At 44.2% G+C, this 21651-nt stretch overlaps 1 protein-coding gene across 1 annotated transcript in view; it reads left to right on the forward strand.

The window, feature by feature from the left end:
- The window catches only part of CALCOCO1 (calcium binding and coiled-coil domain 1), a 167075-nt gene extending 149175 nt beyond the window's left edge, over window positions 1-17900 (forward strand). Inside the window, exons 14-15 of the mRNA XM_029595193.1 lie at window positions 9048-9154; window positions 16575-17900. Coding sequence (XP_029451053.1) covers window positions 9048-9154; window positions 16575-16761 — 294 coding nt within the window. The 3' untranslated portion in view covers window positions 16762-17900. The remainder of the gene's footprint in view (window positions 1-9047; window positions 9155-16574) is intronic.
- Window positions 17901-21651: the final 3751 nt, after the last annotated feature.

Below are 21651 nucleotides of genomic sequence, written 5' to 3' on the forward strand. Positions count from 1 at the left end.
CGCATTCTGTTTGCTTTTTTGACCACCAAAGCACACTGAGCCAATTATTTCAATGTATTATCCACTATGACGCTTAGATCTCTTTTTCCTGGGTGGTAACTCCTAAGATAGAACCCAATATTGTGTAACTGCAGCAAGGGTTATTTTTCCCTATATGCATCATCTTGCACTTGTCCACATTAAATTTCATCTGCCATTTGGAAGCCCAATCTTCCAGTCTCACAAGGACCTCCTGCAATTTATCACAATCCGCTTGAGATTTAACTACTCTGAATAATTTTGTATCATCCGCAAATTTGATTACCCCACTTGTCATACCCCTTTCCAGATGATTTACAAATATTTTAAAAAGCACCAATCCAAGTATAGATCCCTGAAGCACTCCACAACCTTTTTCCACTCAGAAAACAGACAATTAATCCTACTCTGTTTCCTGTCTTTTAACCAGTTTGCAATCCACAAAAGGTGGCCTGTGTTTTACTGCTGTCGCAGTTTGATTACTGCAATGTCCTTTATTTGGAACTACCAAATGATTAGTAGGTTGTAGGTTACCCAGAACGTTATGGCCCATTTAGTAATGGGTTGTGGCCATCGCACACCAGCATCTCCTTTACTCTTGAAATTTCATTGGCTGTCCATCTCTCAGTCTTGTAAATTTAAGTGCTTAGTTTTGGCATTTAAAGTGGTGAGAGGGGTAAATCCACTCAACTATTCCCAAGTTGTGGAATGAACTACCTGTTTTGTTAAGGGAGGAGAGAGATTTGATGAGATTCTGGAAGGTTGTGAAAACCTGGTTCATGAGAGTGGGGACATTAAGATCTGCCCATGTGGTTAGTAGTAAAGAAGCAACTGCATTACAGGTGGATAATGGAAGAGTGTAGTAATTATTGCTTTTGTTTGTTTTATTTGATTTTATTGTTAGATTTGGTTTTATTTTATATGTGTAAATATATGTGATTGTATTACATGTTTATTTTTCTATATCGCTCTGAGAGATTTAAATCTGGAAAGGGCAATTTATAAATATTTTAAAATAAAAAAATAAAATAAAGATTTTGCTTTATTTTGCCCAGCACACTCAGATCCATTCAGGATCCTTTTCTGCTTAACTAGAGTGCAGATCTCATGTATGCTTTTCCACCAATTCCACTGATCGCCAGCTTGGTGCAAAACTGGGCCCGACTGGTTCTTATTGCTCCAATGTGGCCCAGATAAGTTTGGTTTGCAAACCTGGTACAGCTATACAGCACCTGTCCAATCCATCTCGGGGTATATTCATCCTTACTAACTCAAGAGGAAGGACATCTATATCATCTGAACCTTCTCTCAACCAGACAGCATGGATGTTGAATACTTGCTGATCACACACTTTTCCTTATCCAAGGAGGTTGAAGATATAGTAGTGTCTGCTCGGAAGCCATCTACTAGAAAAACTTACAGATTCAAGCTGCCATGTTGACCAGATGCCTAAGGGCGCGCATGCGGCCCGACTGATGTACCAGTGTTGGCGCGAACCTCAGGGGCGTCCCCCTGAGATGATGTCATCAGCTCCAGATATTTAAGGTCTCAGTTTTCACTAACAAGAGGAGTTAGCAAGGGATAGGTTTACCTAGCTTCCTGCAGGTCGCTGTGGATGGGATTCGCTCTCCGCAACCCTAGCTACTCTGCCTCCTCGGACTTCACTAGAGATACCCGCTCCTCGGGGGCCTCGCTTTCTCTTTTTCTTTTCAGGTCACAGTCCGGAACCGGTACTTGCTCCTCAAGGGCCCACGTCCCGGACCAGCTCCTGAATACCACTTCTGCTAAGAAGTCATCGCTGCTTACAACATTTGTGAGTTTCCATCTACCACTCAGAGCTTTCCCTGGGACCAGGTACTCGCTCCTGGAGGGCCTACTGCATTCCAACTCCTGGGCTGCCTCAAGAGACTATGGTGTGAGTGTTATCATCAAGGACTTGTTCCAGAACTCTGCATATCCTATCTACTCACTTTCTTAGTTTCTCTACAGCTCAGCCACCTTGGGATCGCTGTTCCAATACCTGAGGGACTACAGCCCAGCCGGGCGCTTCCAGCTCACTACTGCCACCTCTGGTGGTTTAATATATTGTCTAGTAAAAGAACTAGTGTGTATCTGTCTCCTACACTAAGCCTGACCAGTGGTCCCTCTCAGGATCTCCCCCGAGGGCATGGTTACCTGCCACTGGTCCAAGGATCCACCCACAACTATTCTAAATAATAACAGATTGCTATCTCCGGCAACTCTGTTAATAACAGATTGCTAATTCCCAGCTTTAACAACAGAGCTTTAATAACAAATTCTGTGCTACTGTGGCGTGCAGAATTCCCCTCCTTCACAGCTGTGCAGATTCTGGGCAGAATTTGGCAGGCCCTGGCGTGCTGCGAGTGGAGGCTGTCCTCACAGCAAAGATGGAACAGGCCCCAGCATGCCACGAGTGGAGGCCATCCCGCTTGCAGCGAAGATGGAACAACCCTCAGCATGCTGCAAGCAGAGGCTGTCCCACTCGCGGCCAAGATGAAGTAGGCCAGGCGTGCCGAGAGTGGAGGCCGTCTCGCTTGCCGCGAAGATAGAGCATGCCCTGGTGAGAGTGAGTCTCTGGATGTGTGTTGAAGACTGCAAGCCTGGGGAGTGAGAGAGAGAGCATGTGTGAGGGTGCATGGGTGTGGGTGCCAGAGAGAGGAAGCCTATGTGAGGAGATTGTGAAAGAGTGTATATATGTGTGAGCTGGTGTGTGTGAAAAAGGAATTGTGTGTATGTGAGGGTGCTTGTGTGTGAGAGAGAGAGAGGGAGCCTAAGTGTGTGTGGGGGGGGTGAACGAGAGATGGAGCCAGTGTCAGAGACATAGCCTGTGTGAGGGTGCATGCATGTGAGAGAAAGGGATCCTGTATGAGGGTGTGTGTGTGTGTGTGTGCGCACGAGAGAGAGAGGAGTCTGTATGAGGGGATCTGTGTGTGAGAGAGAGGGGGAGTCTATATGAGGGGATGTATGTTTGTGAGAGAGAGAGAGGGGAAGTCTATATGAGGGGATGTATGTTTGTGAGAGAGAGGAAGCCTGTATGAGAGGGTATGTATGTGCATTAGAGAGAGGGAGCCTATGTGTGTGTGTGAGAGAGAGAGAGGGACAGAAGAAGCCTGTGTGAGGGGCAGTACTGAGAGAGGCTTCAAACTCTTGGGAGTGGAGATAGAAGGGGGTTGAGCCTAGACGGGGAGGGGAGACATAGTGGCAGGTGGAGGAGTTGGGGCTTCAGAAGGGCAAAGTGAAAGGAGACTGTCCAGGGGAGTAGGGAGAGAGGATGGAAGAGACAATCTTACAGTGAACTTCTAGGAAAATTCTGCTCAAAATAAAACTCTGCATCTTTAAATAATAACTATTTTCTGTTTTATATTTTAAATTAATTACTTTAAGACTGGCATGTATAATGTGTTATTTTGACCGCTATAAAGTATGCAGAATTTTGCAGAATTTTAAATTTTTGTGTGCAGAATTCCCCCAGGAGTAACAAACATGTGGATAAAGGTGAGCTGATTGATGTTTGATATTTGGATTTTCAAATTTGGATTGACAAAGTTGCCCATAAGAGACTCCTAAGAAAATTAAAAAGTTGTGGGATAGGAGGCAATGTCCTGTTGTAGATTGCAAACTGGTAAAAAGATAGAAAACAGAGAATGGTAATTTTTCTCAGTGAAGAAAGGTAAACAGTGAAATGTCTCAGGGATCTGTACTGGGATCGGTGCTTTTTAATATTGTTTATAAATGATCTGGAAAGGGGAACAAAGTTGCAGATTACACAATTATTCTGTTATTAAATCACAAGCAGATTGTGATAAATTGCAGGATGTTCTTGCAAGACTAGAAGATTGGGCATCTAAATGGGAGATGGAATTTAATGTGGACAAGTGCAAGGTGATGCACATAGGGAAAAGTAACCCATGCAGAAGTTACACGATGTTAGGTTCCATATTAGGAGTTTCCACCCAGGCTAAAGATCTTATTTATTTATTGATTGATTGATTTTTATATACCGACATTCGTGTACACACATCACATCGGTTTACAGTTGCTATCAAATGTACAAATTAAGAACATTTGCATTTCCAAAGAATAAAATAGTTGTAAATACATAAAATTCATATAAAAGGCTAAAAAAGAATTAAGATAAAAATTCTAAAAAGTGTTTAAAAGTAGCAGAAACAGATAAAAGAATAAAAGAGAATCACACTATCCAGATTGTTGAAAGGCTTTTTGAAATAGCCATGTTTTAAGGTTTTTTTTTAAATGTCTTAATATTTGTTTCAAGCCTAAGGTCTTGTAGCATTGAGTTCCACAGTTGAGGCCCAGCAATGGATAGGGCTCTTTCTCTGACTGAGTTCAGGTGGGCTGATTTAGGAGATGGAATTGGAAGAGTCCCATTTTCAGCTGATCTTGTTCTTCTTTGCGGTGTGTGAAAATGTAAAGCTGCGGTTAACCATTCAATTTTATCGTTGTACAGAGTCTTATGTATTAGGCATAATGCTTTAAATTGAGAGCGAAAAGTAATAGGTAACCAGTGCAAGTCTTTCATTATCGGTGTTATATGTTCACTCTTGTCATCATAGTGGACAATACTTTGAAATCCTTGGCCCAATGTGCAGTAGTGATCAAAAAAGCAAACAGGAGGGTGGAATAGTAAAATCCCCCCCCAACCCCCCACCCAGTACAATTTGGTAGATATTGAGTTGCATGGCTTGAGCCATGCAACCTTTAAGAAGAAGCTATAGTCATACTGGTTTGGGGAATATACTGTATATTCTATAAAAGAAGTTTCCATCCAAATAAGCGACCTCCCATCTACACAAAACAACCCTGAGGATTATTCACCACCTTGTCACAAATAATTGGCGAAATTCTTATGAATCAGGATCGCCACGCCTCTTTTTCTGTGAGAGAAAGATGCAAATTCACACATATCTGCCCAGTCTGTTTTTAATTTAAGATGTTCTGCATCTTTCAGATGCGTTTCCTGCAGAAATGCTAGCTGTGTATTCAATTTTTTTCAAAATATAAAAGTATTTTTATTGTTTTTATAGGCAAATGTATATCATTGACATTCCAGGGATGGAATTCAACTCTATTAGGTTGTGCCATTTGTAACATTGATAAAATATAGCACCACATATCGATCATAAAGAATTCCAGTGCCTAGGCCTAGCATTTTTAATGTTTTGAATTAAAAACATTCACCCCATATCCCATATAACCTCCATTCATTGAAGTTTGAAAAGTTTTCCCACCTTCCTGATATACTTATTCTGACTCACCATCCATGCATTCATTTCACATTTATTCCACATCCTCCTAGCTCATCTCCCCTAATTTTTTCCACTCCTCTCCCTCAATTCCCTTTCAACAGCATGTGTCCTATCCCCTATTGTATTAAATGTAAGACTGGCAATAGGCATCCCTCCCACCCCTGCATAGCCTGCATCAAAACCATAGTCTATAAAATATCTGACCATTAAATTAAAAAATGTTGCCAATACAGCATCAAACTTCTGGGATGTTTAGCAAGATTCTCAGTCAGTTTGCTGCTGTTCATGTCACTGTACATAGTCAGGCATATAATATCTTCCAGAGTAGAAATAATAAGAAACACAGCTAGTGAAAAATCTTTGCTTCCTCCATACTGTGCACCCATGTTTTCCTCAAGAGTCTGAATGCATTAGCAACATTAAAGGTACAGCAGTCAACCAATATTTTCATAAAATGCAAAACAGGCTTAGTCAGCCAAGGCATTATACAAATGAACAGACTCTTTCTACAATAAAGGTCGACTTAGACAAGACTTCATAATGTAGATAGTTCACAATAAACCCCAACTCAAGGGCAGCATTAGTTTTGTAGTCAACTCATTACAGCGAAGTGTGACTGTCGGTTGCTTCACATTGATGTTCAGATACCTATAGGCTGCTCATATATATTTTGCTGTGTCACAGTGGTCACTTGCTGTCAGTTAGGTCTCATAGTTTTTATAATCTAAAATAAGGCCTGGATTTTAAAAGCCCTACGCGCGCTGGGCCTATTTTAAAAAGGTCCGGTCATGCGCGTAAGTCCTGGGGCCGAAGAAAAGGGGCGGGGTGGGGCAGCCCGGGGGTGGGGCAAGAGGCCCCTGGCAGACTGCCGGCGCGCGCAACCTGCGCCTGCCCCGAGGCAGGCGCAACAGGTACAACAAAGGTCTGGGGGGGACCTAGGTTAGGGCTAGGGGGCGAGTAGGGAAGGGGAAGGAAGGTTATTTTAGGGGATTGGGAAAGGCTGCAGGCGTCGGCGCGCACAAGTTGCACTAATGTTACAAAATAGCGCGTCGGTCTTAAAATCTACCCCTAAATCTCTAAAGCCAGCACTAAAGGCCAGTGCCAAGTTAAATAATACTAATTTGAAGCAAATCTTGGTCTTCCAATTTTAAGCCTATATCGTTTCTACAGCTAAACATCTCAGTGAAAGCAAAAACTGTTTGCTCAGGCTGTACTAGAATATTCACAGTCTCCAATTATTTGGCGGTGGCCATCTTGTCCATAAATATTTTAACCTCCTTTGCATTAGTGAAGACTTTACTCTCATCTTGATGGAAAATGTACAAGCAAGTCGGGTTTTGTAAAGCAAACTGTATCCCCTTCTGATATAACTGGGTACAATAAGGTATGATTTCTCACCTCTTACCACAACTTGAGTTGAATCATCCTGGAACCTTAAAATCTTTTGCCCATCGTATTCCAGCTTTTTCTGTGCCCAATGTGCTTGAAGTAGTACAGCTTTATCAATCTAGTTTAATATACTGGCAATAACAGGTCTAAGTTTTCTCTGGTTTTCCAAGAATATTCCCACATGATGAATTTGCTCAAAACGCAGTGGTAACTGCTCTGGTTGCAGGCCCAGCAGTTGGGATAAAAGTTGTTCACAGAGCTTTTGCAACGCACCTTTTTTTCATAGATTTCAGGATACCTCTGAAACAAATATTTCTCTAGCTCCTGTTTTCTTGATCATCCACCCTTTTCTCCAATTGTTCATTCTTCTTTTGAAGATGCCAAATTTGTTCTTGGCCTTGTAGCACAGTCTCCTGTTCACCCAGCTTGTTTTCATTTGTTGTAATCTGTTGGATATAAAGTGCCACAGTCTCTTGAAATTCCTCCATAGTCAACTGAAATTTTGCAAGTTTATCTTCCAAGACCGCCATTACACATTTAGTTAGATGTTTAGCTACCTCTTCCAAGATTATCAACACAAGCTTAGCTTTTTCTTCTCCCATGTTAGGGGCCACCACCTTCACCTTTTCAGCATTTGTTTTTGTGATCATATCCTCATTCCTTTTAACCACAAAATTATCCATCTCATTTTAGGGGATGTATTAAAAAGGGGCTCTAAGTAAAATTAGAAAATTATTTGTGGAATGGGAGCTCTGGAGATCATGTCTTTCTCCCTAGCATGTCATCACATGATCTTATAGATTGCATTTTCAACTCTATGCATGAAAAAAGTACTTGCACAGAATGGAGGTTCAAACTTCAACATGTACTTTGTACCTGAGTCCAATTTCCAAGTGAAAGTATACTTGTACTTTCTCTTAAAACTGATGCAAAGTGCACAAGAAAAATGTACCCACAGACTTTGTCCCAGTGTAAATAGTGTGAACATTGCTCCTTCAGATCTTGGAAAAGTACCCACATCATGTCACAACATGTACACTTTTACCTGTGTGGAAAGGTGGGTGTGGTTAGATCAGGGGAGGAAAAGCGCACCTGGTGATTTCAGTTTAGAATTACCATCATACTTTGCAGTTGCTGTAATGCAGCTGCAATGTACACAGATCCTTTGTACTGGGGGTGGGCATGTTTGGCACATTTTCAAAGGGAAACTCTGCAAGGAGTTAGAAAATTGCCCCCATTAAGCATGAATACAACACAGACAGCTGAAGAGTTGATTTCAGGGAAGAGATATTTATAAATAGAGTGTAGTCATAATAAAAGATACATATTTTGTATTCCCAAAATTGTAGAAAAGATATGAGATTACCAGTTTATGCAAAAAAAGGCAGGACACCTAGGAATAAAGACCAAAAGAGAAAGCTGCAGAGCTAAGAAGCAAACAAGTTAATATTTTAAAGACCCAAGTTGTACTCTTTCTTTAAGTTAAAAGGTAAAAAGGCTCTGTCTTCTATGTATTTATTAAATTCCCCTGAGTCCTTGATAAATGATCCATAGGGCTGTCACTCCCCACTGGGAGAAGGGATTCAACAGGTCAGCTCTGCTTACTGTTTCCCTGGGCCCCAGCCTAGTGAAGTTTCTCACACTAAGAACCTCTTCTTTCCCACTGCTCCACTCTTGAACCTACCACTTATGCTCGCTATCTCCCTCTTCCTCACTGCACTCTCTCTTTCCACACTAGAGCTATTTCCCCCTCCCCAGGCACAATCCCATTAGCTCTCTTGCCCTCCCAAAGGCTTGAACCCCTAGCTGTTTCCCCACTTCCAGGTTACCGCCCCCCCCCCCCCCCCCCAGGTCTCACCTCCACACTCAACACCACAGTTCTCACCCCCCTCCAGACTTGACCTCATCATTAGCTGTCTTTCTCCCCCCCCAGCAACAGAGGTTGCACCTCACTGCACTCACACTCTCCCAGCATCCTCAGCTCAACTCCACAGTACTCATGCTTTTCCTCTCAACAGACTCAACTCCACTGCCCTCTCTCCTCTATCCCCTGGCCTGTGTGTACTTGGGTCACTGCTGTCTCTTCTTTCCACCACTGCACTTCCTCCTTCCAAGTACAAAATCTGCATGAGGAGAACTCTGCAAAAATGCAGTTACACATAATTCCCCAAGAGAAGATCTTGCTGAGCTCAGAGGCTGGGAGTGTGAATTATTGCACTGGGGTGTAGATCCTGATAATAATAGGCTGCTTTATGGATCCCTGATGTTGTCAGGACCTAAGGGTTCTGCTCCAGTTGCTGTGATCATAACACACAACAATGTCTTCTTTGAATTTTCTTGTCTGTCTGTTAGGAAGCTGAAGATGAGAAGGCTGTCATGATGGCAGCAGCACAGAGTGGAGGAGAAGAGACAAATCTGCTACTGCCAGAATTGGGTGCCATGCACCATTCCCTGGTGAGGTAAGGCATTCTCGCACAGTGACTCTGGGTTGAAATATGTGACAGGCAAAATGCAACTACAAGTACCTAGCTGCTTTGGGATGAGAAGTAAACACTGGACCAATATAATGCAGGCAAGATGGAGTTAGTTTGCAACTATCGCCTAGGGGCATCCATGGATGGGGTGTGGGAATCCTAGAATTAATGCACCAGAGTGTGGCTCTTGAAGAATTCATCTTTTACCATCTGAAAAAAGATCCTGCTTTGTCTCAAACTTCTGCATGTCATCATCTTTGGATAATTCTCATGTTAATCCAAAATAAAGATCCAGTTTTTTCCAGAACTAATAATGCTGATAGAACTCTGCACTATAGCAAACTTAAAATCTCCATAAAAATTGTCGAGTGACTTTTCTAAATAGCAGTTGTATCTTGCTTGGATTTTAGTTTTTGGTCAGGATCCCAGCATGCCGTGTAGCCTCAGCAGCTCAGAAACACACAAGATTTTCAACTTTGTGTAGTCTTTCAAGGGCAAGAGAGGAAGGGGCATAGAGGGCAACTTTCAAAGCTATTTAACCAGATACACTGGCTTGTCTGAAGATTGCCTCCTCTGTATGTTGGCTTCAGTAGTACATGTAGTTTAGCCCAGTTAAAAAAAAAAAAAAACAAAGGTGCTCCCGAAGCGGTTTAGATCTTGGGAAGAAAACAGTGCATGTAGATTTACTTTTTTTGTTTTTTGTGAGTAACATAACAGAAGGATTGTCAGGAAAGGTTTGTCTTTTTGCTGATGATACCAAAGTCTGCAACAGGATGGACAGCCGGAAGGTGTGGGAAACATGAGGGATCTAGTAAAGCTCGAGGAATAGTCTGAGGTCTGGCAGCTAAGATTTAATGCTAAAAAAATGTAGAGTAATGCATTTAGGATGTAGAAACCCAAGGGAAAGGTACAGTATTGGAGGTGAAATTCTTCTAAGCAGAAAGGAAGAGCGGGATCTGGGGGTGATTGATTCTGATGATCTTAAGGTGGCCAAACAGGTGAAGAAAGTGATAGTAAAAGCCAGAAAGATGTTTGCTACTTAGGGAGAGGAATGGTCAGCAGAAGGAGGGAGGTGATCTTGCCCCTGTATAGGACCCTGGTGAGACCTCACTTGGAATACTGTGTACAATTCTGGAGGCTGCACCTTCGAAAGGATATAAACAGGATGGAGTCCAGAGGGAGGCTACTAAAATGGCCAGTGGTCTTCATTCTAAATCATATGGGGATAGACTTAAAGATCTAAACATGTATACCCTAGAGGAAAGGCAAGATAGGGGAGGTATGAGAGAGACATTCAAATATCTCAAAGGTTTCCATGCACAGGAGGTGAGCCTCTTCCACTGGAAAGGAGTGTCTTAGAACAAGGGATCATGGAATGAGGTTGAAATGGGGTAGTCTCAGGAGTAATCTTAGGAAATATTTATTTACAAAGATGGTGGCAGATGTGTGGAGCCTCCTAGTGGAAGTGATAGAGACAAAAATAGTATCTGAATTGAAGAAAGCATAGGCTAAATACAGGGGATCTCTGAGGGAGTGATGGGAATTGTAAAAATAAATAAATTGGGCAGATGGGCAGGCTAGATGGGCCATACGGTCTTTTACTGCCGTCATGTTTCTATATTCCTATGTTTTACCCCTGCTCAGCCACCTGATCAAATAGCAGGTGCAAAGTAGGTGTAGTAAAGGATTTTTTAAAGGAAAAAAACACACATTTTCCTTTGAAAATTTGCTGCCAGGTTTGCGGGCTAAACGTTCCCACATACATAAAAAATGCAGGATGTTCAAGGAAAAATATTATCCAGTGAAGCAAGGGGAGATAAACAGGGCAATTTTCAGAAGCCATCTACCTTGGTAAAAGTACATGCAGGAATCAACAACATGCATCCTTTGACCTGGGCAAAGAGTAGGTGGGAGTGGGGTCAGGTCAGCAGAGGCAACAGTGCACATGGTTTTGAATTTTCAAAACTGCACATTGTTTTCCATGGAAAAAGCATCCACACAAAAAGCAGCTGCAAGTCTTTGCAGCTACTTTTACCCAAGGCAGAGGGAAGTATAGTTATACTTTCCCTTTGAGAACTGGGTCAAGCCCTGAGACTCGCCCACAGTCACGCTAAGTCAAACAAAGAGTCAGTGGTAGCTGGGATTAGAGCTGAGGCACAGGGAGATAAAGTGACTCACCCTAAGGTCCCACAGTGAGTTAGTGACAGAGCTGGGATTAGAGATGAGGCACAGGGAGATAAAGTGACTCACCCTAAGGTCACACAGAGAGTCAGTGACAGAGCTGGGATTAGAGATGAGGCACAGAGAGATAAAGTGACTCAACCTAAGGTCACATAGAGAGTCAGTGACAGAGCTGGGATTAGAGCTGAGGCACAGGGAGATAAAGTGACTCACCCTAAGGTCACACAGAGAGTCAGTGACAGAGCTGGGATTAGAGCTGAGGCACAGGGAGATAAAGTGACTCAGCTGAAGGTCACCCAGAGTGTCAGAGCGGGGATTAGAGCTGAGGCACAGGGAGATAAAGTGACTCGCCCTAAGGTCACACAGAGAGTCAGTGACAGAGCTGGGATTAGAGCTGAGGCACAGGGAGATAAAGTGACTCACCCTAAAGTCCCACAGAGTCAGTGGCAGAGCTGGGATTAGAGCTGAGGCACAGTGAGATAAATATATATCATTTTGAAAGTGCAGTCTCCAGAATGGTACACAATATTCCAAGTGAATAGACTTAGTTTTTGGGTACTTGCCAGGTTCTTATGGCCTGGATTGGCCACTGTTGGAAACAGGAAGGTGGGTTTGATGGACCCTTGGTCTGACCCAGTATGGCATGTTCTTATATTCTTACCCTAAAGTCACACAGAGAGTCAGAGGCAGAGCTGGGATTAGAGCTGAGGCACAGGGAGATAAAGTGACTCACCCTAAAGTCCCACAGAGTCAGTGGCAGAGCTGGGATTAGAGCTGAGACACAGGGAGATAAGGAGACACAGAGCAGTGTTTCTCAAATTTTAAAATGCTGACTGGCTACCTTTCTTTAATTATGAGGAACAGTTGCAGGACAGATGTTAGGGTGGGGGGGGGGGGGTGACCCCTGAAGAATTTTCTCCCTCTCTTTAATTTTGTGGTTCAGCTCTACAGCTGGTCAACGTCATTTTAGGAATATAGCTAGCCAATTACATTGCTTTCTAAAAAGGTTGCTCTTATTAAAATAAAAGTTCTCCCCCCTAGCCAGCCGTCAGTTTGAAAAGCCCCCTTCTCTTTTCCTCTCCCTCCCTCCCTCCCTGCCAGCCATCAATTAAAAAGCCCTTCCTCTTTCTCTCCCTCCTTACATCCAGCCATCACTTTAAAAAAAAAAAATCCCTCCCGTCCTTCCCTCATCACAGTCAACGCTCACACTCGCTCTCTTTCCTGTCCCAGCCAGCCATCAGATAAGAAGCTGTCCCTGCCCCATCCCAGCCAGCCTTCAGTTAAAAAAGCCCTCCCTGCCTTTCTCTCCCTCTCCCTTCCAGTCAGCCATGTTATTTATTCTTTTATTTATTACCCACCTTTTTGGATACTCGATTCCCCCAAAGCAGCCAGCTGGAGATTGTGTCAGTTTTCACTCAGTTCTCAGGCCCTGTTGTTGCCTCACCCCTGCCTGAGAACGGAGCACAAACTGACGCAGTCTCCAGCCGGCCACTTAACATTCAGATACTGGTGCTGTGACCATCAGGAGAAGAAGGTCTGCGGGGCAGGGGCCAGTGTCGGGAGAAGATTAGAGGGATTCACTGCTTTGCAGGGTAACGTGCGGAGTGCAGTGCAGCCAGGGTGTTCTGGTACAGTTCTCCCCTTCCTTCTTTTCCTCAATTACTGCCATTCCATGTGTGGGTGCCAGCCCACAGACCAGCAGTTGAGAAACAATTACAGAGAGAGTCATGAGCTGGGATTTGAGCTGAGGCACAGGGAGATAAAGTGACTTGTTTTAAGGTCACACAGAGATTCAGTGGCAGAGATGGAATTAGAGCTGAGACAGGAAGGTAAATTGACTTGCCCAATAACACAGTTAGTGGCAGAGAAGGAATTAGAACTTGCATCCCAGGAGCTCACTGATGTCCAACAATAGAGAATTAAGTTTTCCCTAAATAAATGGCTGGCATAGAGTGTATGTGTGTATATATATGTGTGTGTGTGTGTTTGTATATGTGTGTGTGACATTTAATTACTCATCTTTTTCAAATCTGAGCTCAAGGTGAGTTACAATTCAGGTTCTGTAGTGTATGCACTGCATATACTGTACATGTGTATGTGTTTAATATGTGCCTGAGCATTCGTGTGTGTATATATATATATATATATATATATATATATATACATTATATTCATATGCATGATAGATATATATCTATCTATCTATATCTATTGATAGATAGAAATAGATATGTTTATATATGGATGAATAGATATATGTAGGTGTTTTAGTGCATAGAGGTATATGTGTGTGCAGCAAAATTCATGAGGAGCCAAACCTGAAACCCAAACTCTCTTGCATGAGGCCAAGGTGCCTCCTAGTCTGGCTTTCACCAAAATGTCTACAGGCAGGACAGACTGTAGAAGTAGTGAAAGAAAAATGACAAACTGATTTCCCAGCCTGGGTGGAGCTCACGCCTTGCCAGGCACAGATATATATTTGTATATACATGATCTGCACACACATATTCCCAAACTCACACTCCAGTAATGAAGATGGATATTGGAGGCAGTGTGATGCCCGAGAAACTTCCAGTGTGGGTGTGACATTTCAAAAGGGAACTAAGGAGAGACAGATACACACACACACACACACACCTATAACAGCCCCAAGAAAAGGAGAGGAAGGATCTTTCCAATCCTTGTTCTAGTGAGTAAAAATAAATAAATTTCAGTCACTCTACCGGGAGTAAAGATGACTTTTACAGCCGATGGCCATAAAACCGGCAGCAGAGGAGGGGACAAGATGTACAGCAGTGTCAGGACGTTCCTGAATCAATTTTCAGCATCATTAGATTCTTTTTTTCCTGCAGACAGAGACAGAGAGGGAGAGAGAGAGAAGAAATAAAAGAGGAAATGGTGAGGGGGCGAAGCTGGAGCTATTTGCAAGTGAAAGAGATAAAATTGCAAATTGGCTGTTACTCTCAGGTTTGGGGAGGGGGAGGTGGTGTGCAGTCCTGAAGATGGATGAAAAATGGAATTCCCTTCCATTCCAATCGCTGGGCCCAATATATCTTTTTTTTTCCTTTCTTTTCCTTGGGCTCCTTTTGAGCTTGCAGTTCAGTCAGAACATGCTCACGCTGAGGCTGTTGCCCCCTCTGCAATGTCCCAAGCAGGAACTGAGTCCAGGAATCAGAGGGAAGCACTAGATTTATAATTTGATCCAAGATAAGCCGTCTTGGAAGGAGACTAGAGCTTTTCCCCTCCTGGGCTTTGGTTCTGACTGGGGTCAGAGCAAACCCCAAACTTCATTATTGCCCAAAGCTCCTTTAGCGGCCTTTGAGCTGGTGGGTTTCAACCTAGATCTCAGTGTCCAGGTGTCTGAAGTTATCCTCAGCAGAAAGGCCATTAAGTAAAAGGACAAAAAGCCAGACACAAAGAGGTGGGCCCCCTTAGTGCATGACCAAGGCATGTTTGGGTGGTAATGAACTGGAGGAACCTGAAAGTACAAAGCGTTCTGGGTGCCCACAGTAAAGGTAGCATTGCTAGACTCAGGGATAGATTTGTAACGGTGAAATAGATCAGTCACTCATAGTCAACACTCAGACGAATGTAGCCCTCAGACACGGATTACATTTATTCTGGCATCACAGTTAATGCACTCCACGGAAGCGTGTCCTTGGGTACATTCAAAAGTCTGGATCTGCCGGGAGAGAGGCAAATTAGAAAGGGCTAGGGTTATGGAGAGGAAGAAAGTCCAAATCATAAAGAGAGCCTGAGACCTGGGAACTTCCTGGGCAGAGCCTTGGAATCTGATGCTGTAATTCTGGAATTAATAGCACCGTAGGACAGTTCAGGGATTCTCAACCTTTACATTATCTCCTCTCCCCACCCTGCCATCAAAACCAGGCCTGGAGTTTTTCAGTAGACACAGTAGGCACACTTTGCCTCAGGCAGCCGTGCAGACTGGCTGGATTTGTCACCACCCAGCTGGGCTAAATCTCATTCTGCAGAGCATAGCCCTCAGCTGTCCTCACCCGGCCCTTTCCCTTCCAGGCAGTGTGCAGAGAAAGAGGGTGAGCCTGGCGTAGTCTTAGCAGAGGAAAGAAGAGCTACTCTGCTCCCTAATGCAGCCTCTGCCCACCTGCCATTCAGGGACAGGAGAGAAGCAGACAGATTAAATAAGGATCATGTAGGGGATGTTAGGTGGAGCTGAATGGGAAATCATTGGGGGGGGGGGTGAGGATAGAGGCTAAGGAATGAAAGGGGATCTGTTGGGGGATGTGTCTGTGTGTGAGAAAGAGGGGAACAGGTGGAAGATGGTGGTCTATGCCAGACTGAGTGGGAAGTTAGAGGGGATAAAAAGGGAAGCAGGACCAGAGCAAGGGAGGGACATCTGCCTTCTCCTCCTCCCAACCAACTGCAATTCCGATTCTTTCTCCCTTATTCCCTGCTTCTATCCCCCAGAATCTGGAACATCCCTTCCTTCCAAACTTTCTCTTCTTCCCAGATCTTGGAATCCACCCTCCAACCCTATCCACTCCTTCCTCAATTCCAGAACCATTCACCTTCTCCCATCCCAGGTTCTTGATCTCCACTTCCTCCGTCCTCCCCAGACTCCTCTGCCTATCTCCGTTGTCCTTACCTTCTCCTGGTCCTCCTCCCTTCCTCTCCACATCCCTGGTTTTCTCACACTCTCCCTCTCACCATCCCTGAGATCTCCTCCCTGTGCTGATACCTGAGATCCCTTTTCCTAACCCAGTAGAATGAAAATAAATTATACAGAGCCAAGCAAGGCTGCAAAACTTCGTTATTTTTTATAATGTAAAATTAAAAGATGGAAATGTTTGTAATGTGCTTGAGATTGTTCAAATCTTTGCCACAGTATCTGCTCCTGAGCTGCTGCAGCAAATTGTAGGGCTGTGCCTTAGACCTTCTGCTCTCTGTTCAACCTTACTAACAGTGCCTATGGGTGGCAAAATCCTAAATCCGTCACTGAACACCACCACAATAGCTTCACGTGGGCTTCAAGCCATTTCCTACCATGCTTCTCTTTGCAAAGTCTAACTCTTTCAGCCATCTTATTCCAGCAGTCTTCCCTTCTGAAAGGGCTGCCTTCTGCAGTGCTGGGGCCAAAAGCAGGCTGAGAAGCTTTGGTCCTCTCGGGATGTAAACTCTTTTCTTTGAGGTCTCTCTAACTGTGATAGAACAGTTGTACACCCGTGTGTCTTGTGTCTTCCTCCAGTGACTGTGGGGAAAAGAGCGAACAGGAAGCAGAAGGCAGCCAGGCAGGAAGACCCAGCGACTGTCTGTGGAAAGAGTGCCCCATCTGCAAACAGCGTTTCCCACCGCAGTGCGACACAAATGCTCTTGAGCAGCACGTAGACAGCCACTTCTTCTTCAGCACTCTTGAGCCCTTTGTCTTCGAGTGACCTTCAGGTGACCTTCGGATAATCTTCATCTACGTACGTCTTTGTCTTTCCATCATTCTTCCTTCACTGTTCTCTGTCCATTCAAGGTCTTCATGCCAAGCTCTGCCACCTCTGGCACCAGGAACTCTGCCAGGGTCTCTTTCCTTGTTAAAATTTGGTAGATTGCCAAAATAAGGAAAGCCTGGAAATGTGGGTACTGCCATCAACATGTTGGCCTCTGCTGATAGCTTGTACAAGATAAGGAGTATTAAGTTCCCACTCACCCTCCATAACACACACTTGACCCTGCTGAAGCACAATGAAAGGGTGTCTAGGGAAAGAGTGGGCATGCAGTTAGTGGGTTACTGTTAGACTCCAATCTGTTTGCTGGACTGGTCACTGCCATCACTGTGGTGGCTTTTCCAAGACAGCGTTTACAAAACAGTTCTAGGCAAAAACGAAAATAGCAGATGGCCAAAATAATGGCAAGATTGCAAGAAAGGGAAAGCTGAAGACCTGGAAAGTACTGAAAGAGGCTCCTTCAGCCATTTTTTCAAGAGATAAGTTGTAGCCTGCATGCACTGTGGGTCTTTCATATGTGACCAGCCACAATGTATTCAATCCAGTGTCCCTTACAGATGTCATGTGTCTCAGATGACCTCTCAAACACTCCAGCAGGCGTGATTGAACGCGTGACATCATAGCCACCATGGACTAATCAGATCCTGCAAACATGATGTAATTTGCTCCTTTTTTGCTAGCATGGATGCCCTAGAGAGCAGGAAGAGAAAGCTCTGAGAAATCTGAGTGCTTCCCGGACCTCTCTTTCCCACCCCCTTATAAGTGCTACATCTACTGGACAATCTGCCCCGCTCCTCCCATGCCCCTTTCCAGGGGTATATCTATAGCATAGCCCCCTCCTGTTCCCATTAATGGTACTGGATTACATTTCTAACCCTGGAGCTCCTCTGGCCTTGAAACATGACAAGAAGAGACAGAGAGGTAAAAGCAGCTAGACAAAGAGAGGAAGAAGAGAAAATTGTTATCTCTTTATTTGACTTTTGTGGCTTTGACCCAAGTGCATTACTAAAGCATTGACAGCTTAAAAAAAAAAAAAAGGTTCCTGCTGTAGAAAGTTATATATAGGTATACATGGATATGTGTCAGCTGGATAAAGGAGAAGGCAAGGAGGGCTATGACAGGGTTTGCTTTTGTGGGATTGGAAGGCAGGCTTTGCTACCAGTGACGCCTGCTAGTGTAGAAAGTGCTCTGTCCCTGAATGACCTCATTATTCCCTGCTCACTTACTTCTGCAGCCTAGTGCTGAGGATCAATCCCATAATAACAGGATTGCCTCTCTAACATCTGCTGATTTGTTAAGAGTGTCGGGCGTATAAATAATAGCAGTAATTTGCCTCTCAGTCAGCAGAATGGTGGAGCAGCTCAAGCCATTACCACCGCCACTGACGGGGCCAGTGGGGATTTTAACTGTGTGACACAGCTGTCTCAACAACGTTTAGATGTACAACATGGATATAGCATCCTTTTTCTCCCCCGGCATGCGCTTTAAGTTTTCCCTTCTTGAGCGGAAATGCAGTCCCCCCCCATCCCCCCAGGACTGCTTTCTTAGGCACTGGTTTTGATTTCAGAACTGGGGGTGGGAGATGAGAACTCTTCCAAAACTTAGCCTGGATTAAGGTAGAACCAAAAGGAACCAGACCCCTTCTAATCCTTGTTTCAATGAGGTTTTAGACCCCCTTCTTCCCAGCTGAGGTTTGCAAAGATATTTCTTAAGGTCTGCTGAAGTTTTCCAGATATCGCCGTAGATAGATGTTTTTATTACATAAGCCACACTTATGAAACACATAGGTGTGTGCAGTAAATAATTCTGTATACTTAGTAGAAAGAGCTTAGTGTCTAAATTATCTTAAATAGTAGTTCTAGTATTATATAGGGCACCTTAGCACTAGATAAGATAATTCTGCCTAGCATGGGTGACTAATATAGGTGGAATAGAAGTCATTTTTAAATAAATAATCCACATCCTCCTGTCCCATAGAGCTTGAGGTCAAGTGACTTGCTCAGCGTAGAAGCTTTAGAATGCCTTGGCTCCCAAGTGAATGGGGATAAATGGGGAACTCTCTGCAGGCGCTGATTGGTAGCAGTGCAGGAGAGGGAATGGAAGTGAACCTGGCTGGGCTACAGTACTGTTATTGTAGCTAGCATGGGATGGGTATTACAGCTCTTATAGGATGTCAGAGCTGGCCAGCGAATGAGGGTGAAGTGGTATGAAGGTGCTTCACACATGAAGAGCCCATGTAGCGCCACTGGGGCCGATGCAATAAATTAGCGTAGAAAGCGGGCGCTGAACAGCAAGGCGCAACCTTGCTAACGAGAACCCGATCGGTTTTCGTGACTTGGCCATTCGCTGGCAAGGAAAACCGATGCCGAGGGTTCAGGAAAGCGAACGTTTGTCAGTCGAGCGTCCGTTTCCTGAACCCAACTGTCTATTTTTTTTTTTAACTTTGTTTCTTGAATTTTTCCTCCTACTTAATATCACAACGATATTAAGTAGGAGGCAGTACAGAAAAGCAGTTTTTTCTGCTTTTCTGTACTTGTTTTAGATGCGCTCAGCTGTTAACGCCTGCTTCAGGCAGGCGTTAATAGATGACAGTTAAATGTGCGTCCGAGACGCACATTTTTTTTTTTTCACATCGGGAGTGAATGCCTAATAGCCTCATTCACATGCATTTGCATGTGATGAGCGCTATTAGATTCACTCCATGTTGGACGTGCATTGAATATGCGCTAATCCCCTTATTGTATTAGGGGATTGATTAGCGCCTATTCTACCCACGTCCGACTGCAGGTTATACAGTGCGCTCGGCTGAGCGCATCATATTGTCCTAGTCCCCACTCAGTGAGTCTTTCCTTCTTTCCCCAGAGCCAGAATATCTGATGTTCCCTTTCCTCTAGTCCAGTGGATTTCTATAGGAGAGGGATATGTGGTGTTCAGCCCTCTTTATAATGTCCTTCAGCTAGAGCTTTAGAACACTTGAGGTCTGGAACTTGGTGACTGGATTACCTCCAACAACACACTACCAGCACTGCCTTCTCTAAAATTAGAGCTGGAAACCATTAGAGGTCTCTGAGCACCGCAGGGTGGAGCGTTCTCCTCTCCAAATGGCACTTTCTCACTGTTTGCCAGGCCCTCTGACAGCACAGCATCAAGTGTCATTCTGTCTCATTCTGCAGCTGAACAGAGGCCACAATTGTTCCCATCATGCTCACCTGGAACAGCAAATAGTGGGGCTAACAGTATCTGAGCATTGCTAACTTGCAAAACCATTGGTCATATTAGATATATTTCTAGTTGCTTCATCCCAGTTTTATGGGCTCTTCCTGTCTTGGGAATACTAGACAGATGTAGAGTATGAGGGCAATATCTGCTGCAACTTCCAAGAACAATCAGCAGCACCAGGGAGTCTGAAAACAGTGCATAGCTGAAGGCCACTCACAAGCAACTTCAGTCCTTCTCACCATAGTATGCAGTGCTAAACACACATGGCTCAGTGGGGACTCTCAGCACCATTCTTTCACCTCTCAGAGAATTCAAAACAGAACAGGATACGGTGAAAGAAGTTGAATGGAACTGTGTGGGTGTTGGGGAGAAGGCTGCAAAGGGTCCCATGTATGTGATGCAGAAGGGCAGCACTGCGGGTGTTGCCAGAGAGGGGACTGTGTTGTGGCTATCTCCAGACACATTCTGATTCCAGAAATCTGGAAAATACAGAGTCGTTTGCTGTGAAATGCACTCCTGTGTCCTCCACTGGCTCTCTGGGTATTTTAGTGCTTTCCACAGAGGAAGAAGAGGTCTTTGGATGAAGCTCCTGCTGAATGGCATGTGTAGATTGTAGGGAACAGGCAGCAGATCAGACCCTGGCAGCACAGCACAGCCCCAGAGTAGACTGCACATGTCTCAGTGCAAGCAGCAGAGACCTCCCAGTAACAGCTATAGACTGTAAACTGTTCTCCATCCATTTCACTGAGCCCCCCCGAGATTTGCCATATTTGGTACAGTATCCCACACGTGCACACGTGTACCATACGTTCACATCCTCACATCACGTCTGGTTAATTGAAACTGCTTGAACACAGTACACAACAAACCCCATGTGCAACATAACCCACAACACAGCACAGTGTAAAGGCTGAAAACACACCTTTACCCGTTTCATCCAAACCGGTGTTGTCAGCCTCAGCCCCCGCCGTGATGTTTGCTTCCGGGGCTGGATTTTGAGATATTGCCTCAGTGCATTCTAGTTGGGATTTTTCCCCCACTCGGGGCCTAGTGTGTTGCTCTTAGACATTGAGCAGAGCTATTCTAGGTTTTTGACTAAGAATGATGTTTACTTTTTAGTGCTTGTTTTCTGTCTCCTTTTGTTGTGATTATGAATTAACTTGTATCCTTGTCACTGCCTATTGTAGTCCCATTAAGGTGGTAATCACAGTAATGGTTAGAGGTAGTTTGCTTGTTTTTATCCCTGTGTTTGTTTACCATTAACCTCACCTTTGATGCAGGGCTGAATTAAGGAGAAAGGGGTAATTTGCCAGAGGCATTTCTTGCATTTCCAGTGCAGACCTTGCAGTATCGCCAGCTGTTCCTGCAACTCATACAATCTCACGTTTAGCCAGCCTAGCAAGTTATGTGATGTGCAGTCTTTAACCAATGTGCGGGGTGATCCGGCTCTGAATGTATTCGTATTGCATCTAGGGGCTTCTATTTCTGTAAGAAACAGTATTACAATGGGATAAAACCAGGAGTGGCTCAGCTAGTTCCTGAAGATTTGGAACCTGTTGGCAGCCATCGGTAGCAATGCTGGTTGAACTTTTGGCCTCTTAACATCTGTGT

The sequence above is a fragment of the Rhinatrema bivittatum genome, chromosome 3, assembly GCF_901001135.1.
Source record: "Rhinatrema bivittatum chromosome 3, aRhiBiv1.1, whole genome shotgun sequence".
NCBI classification, from domain to species: domain Eukaryota; kingdom Metazoa; phylum Chordata; class Amphibia; order Gymnophiona; family Rhinatrematidae; genus Rhinatrema; species Rhinatrema bivittatum.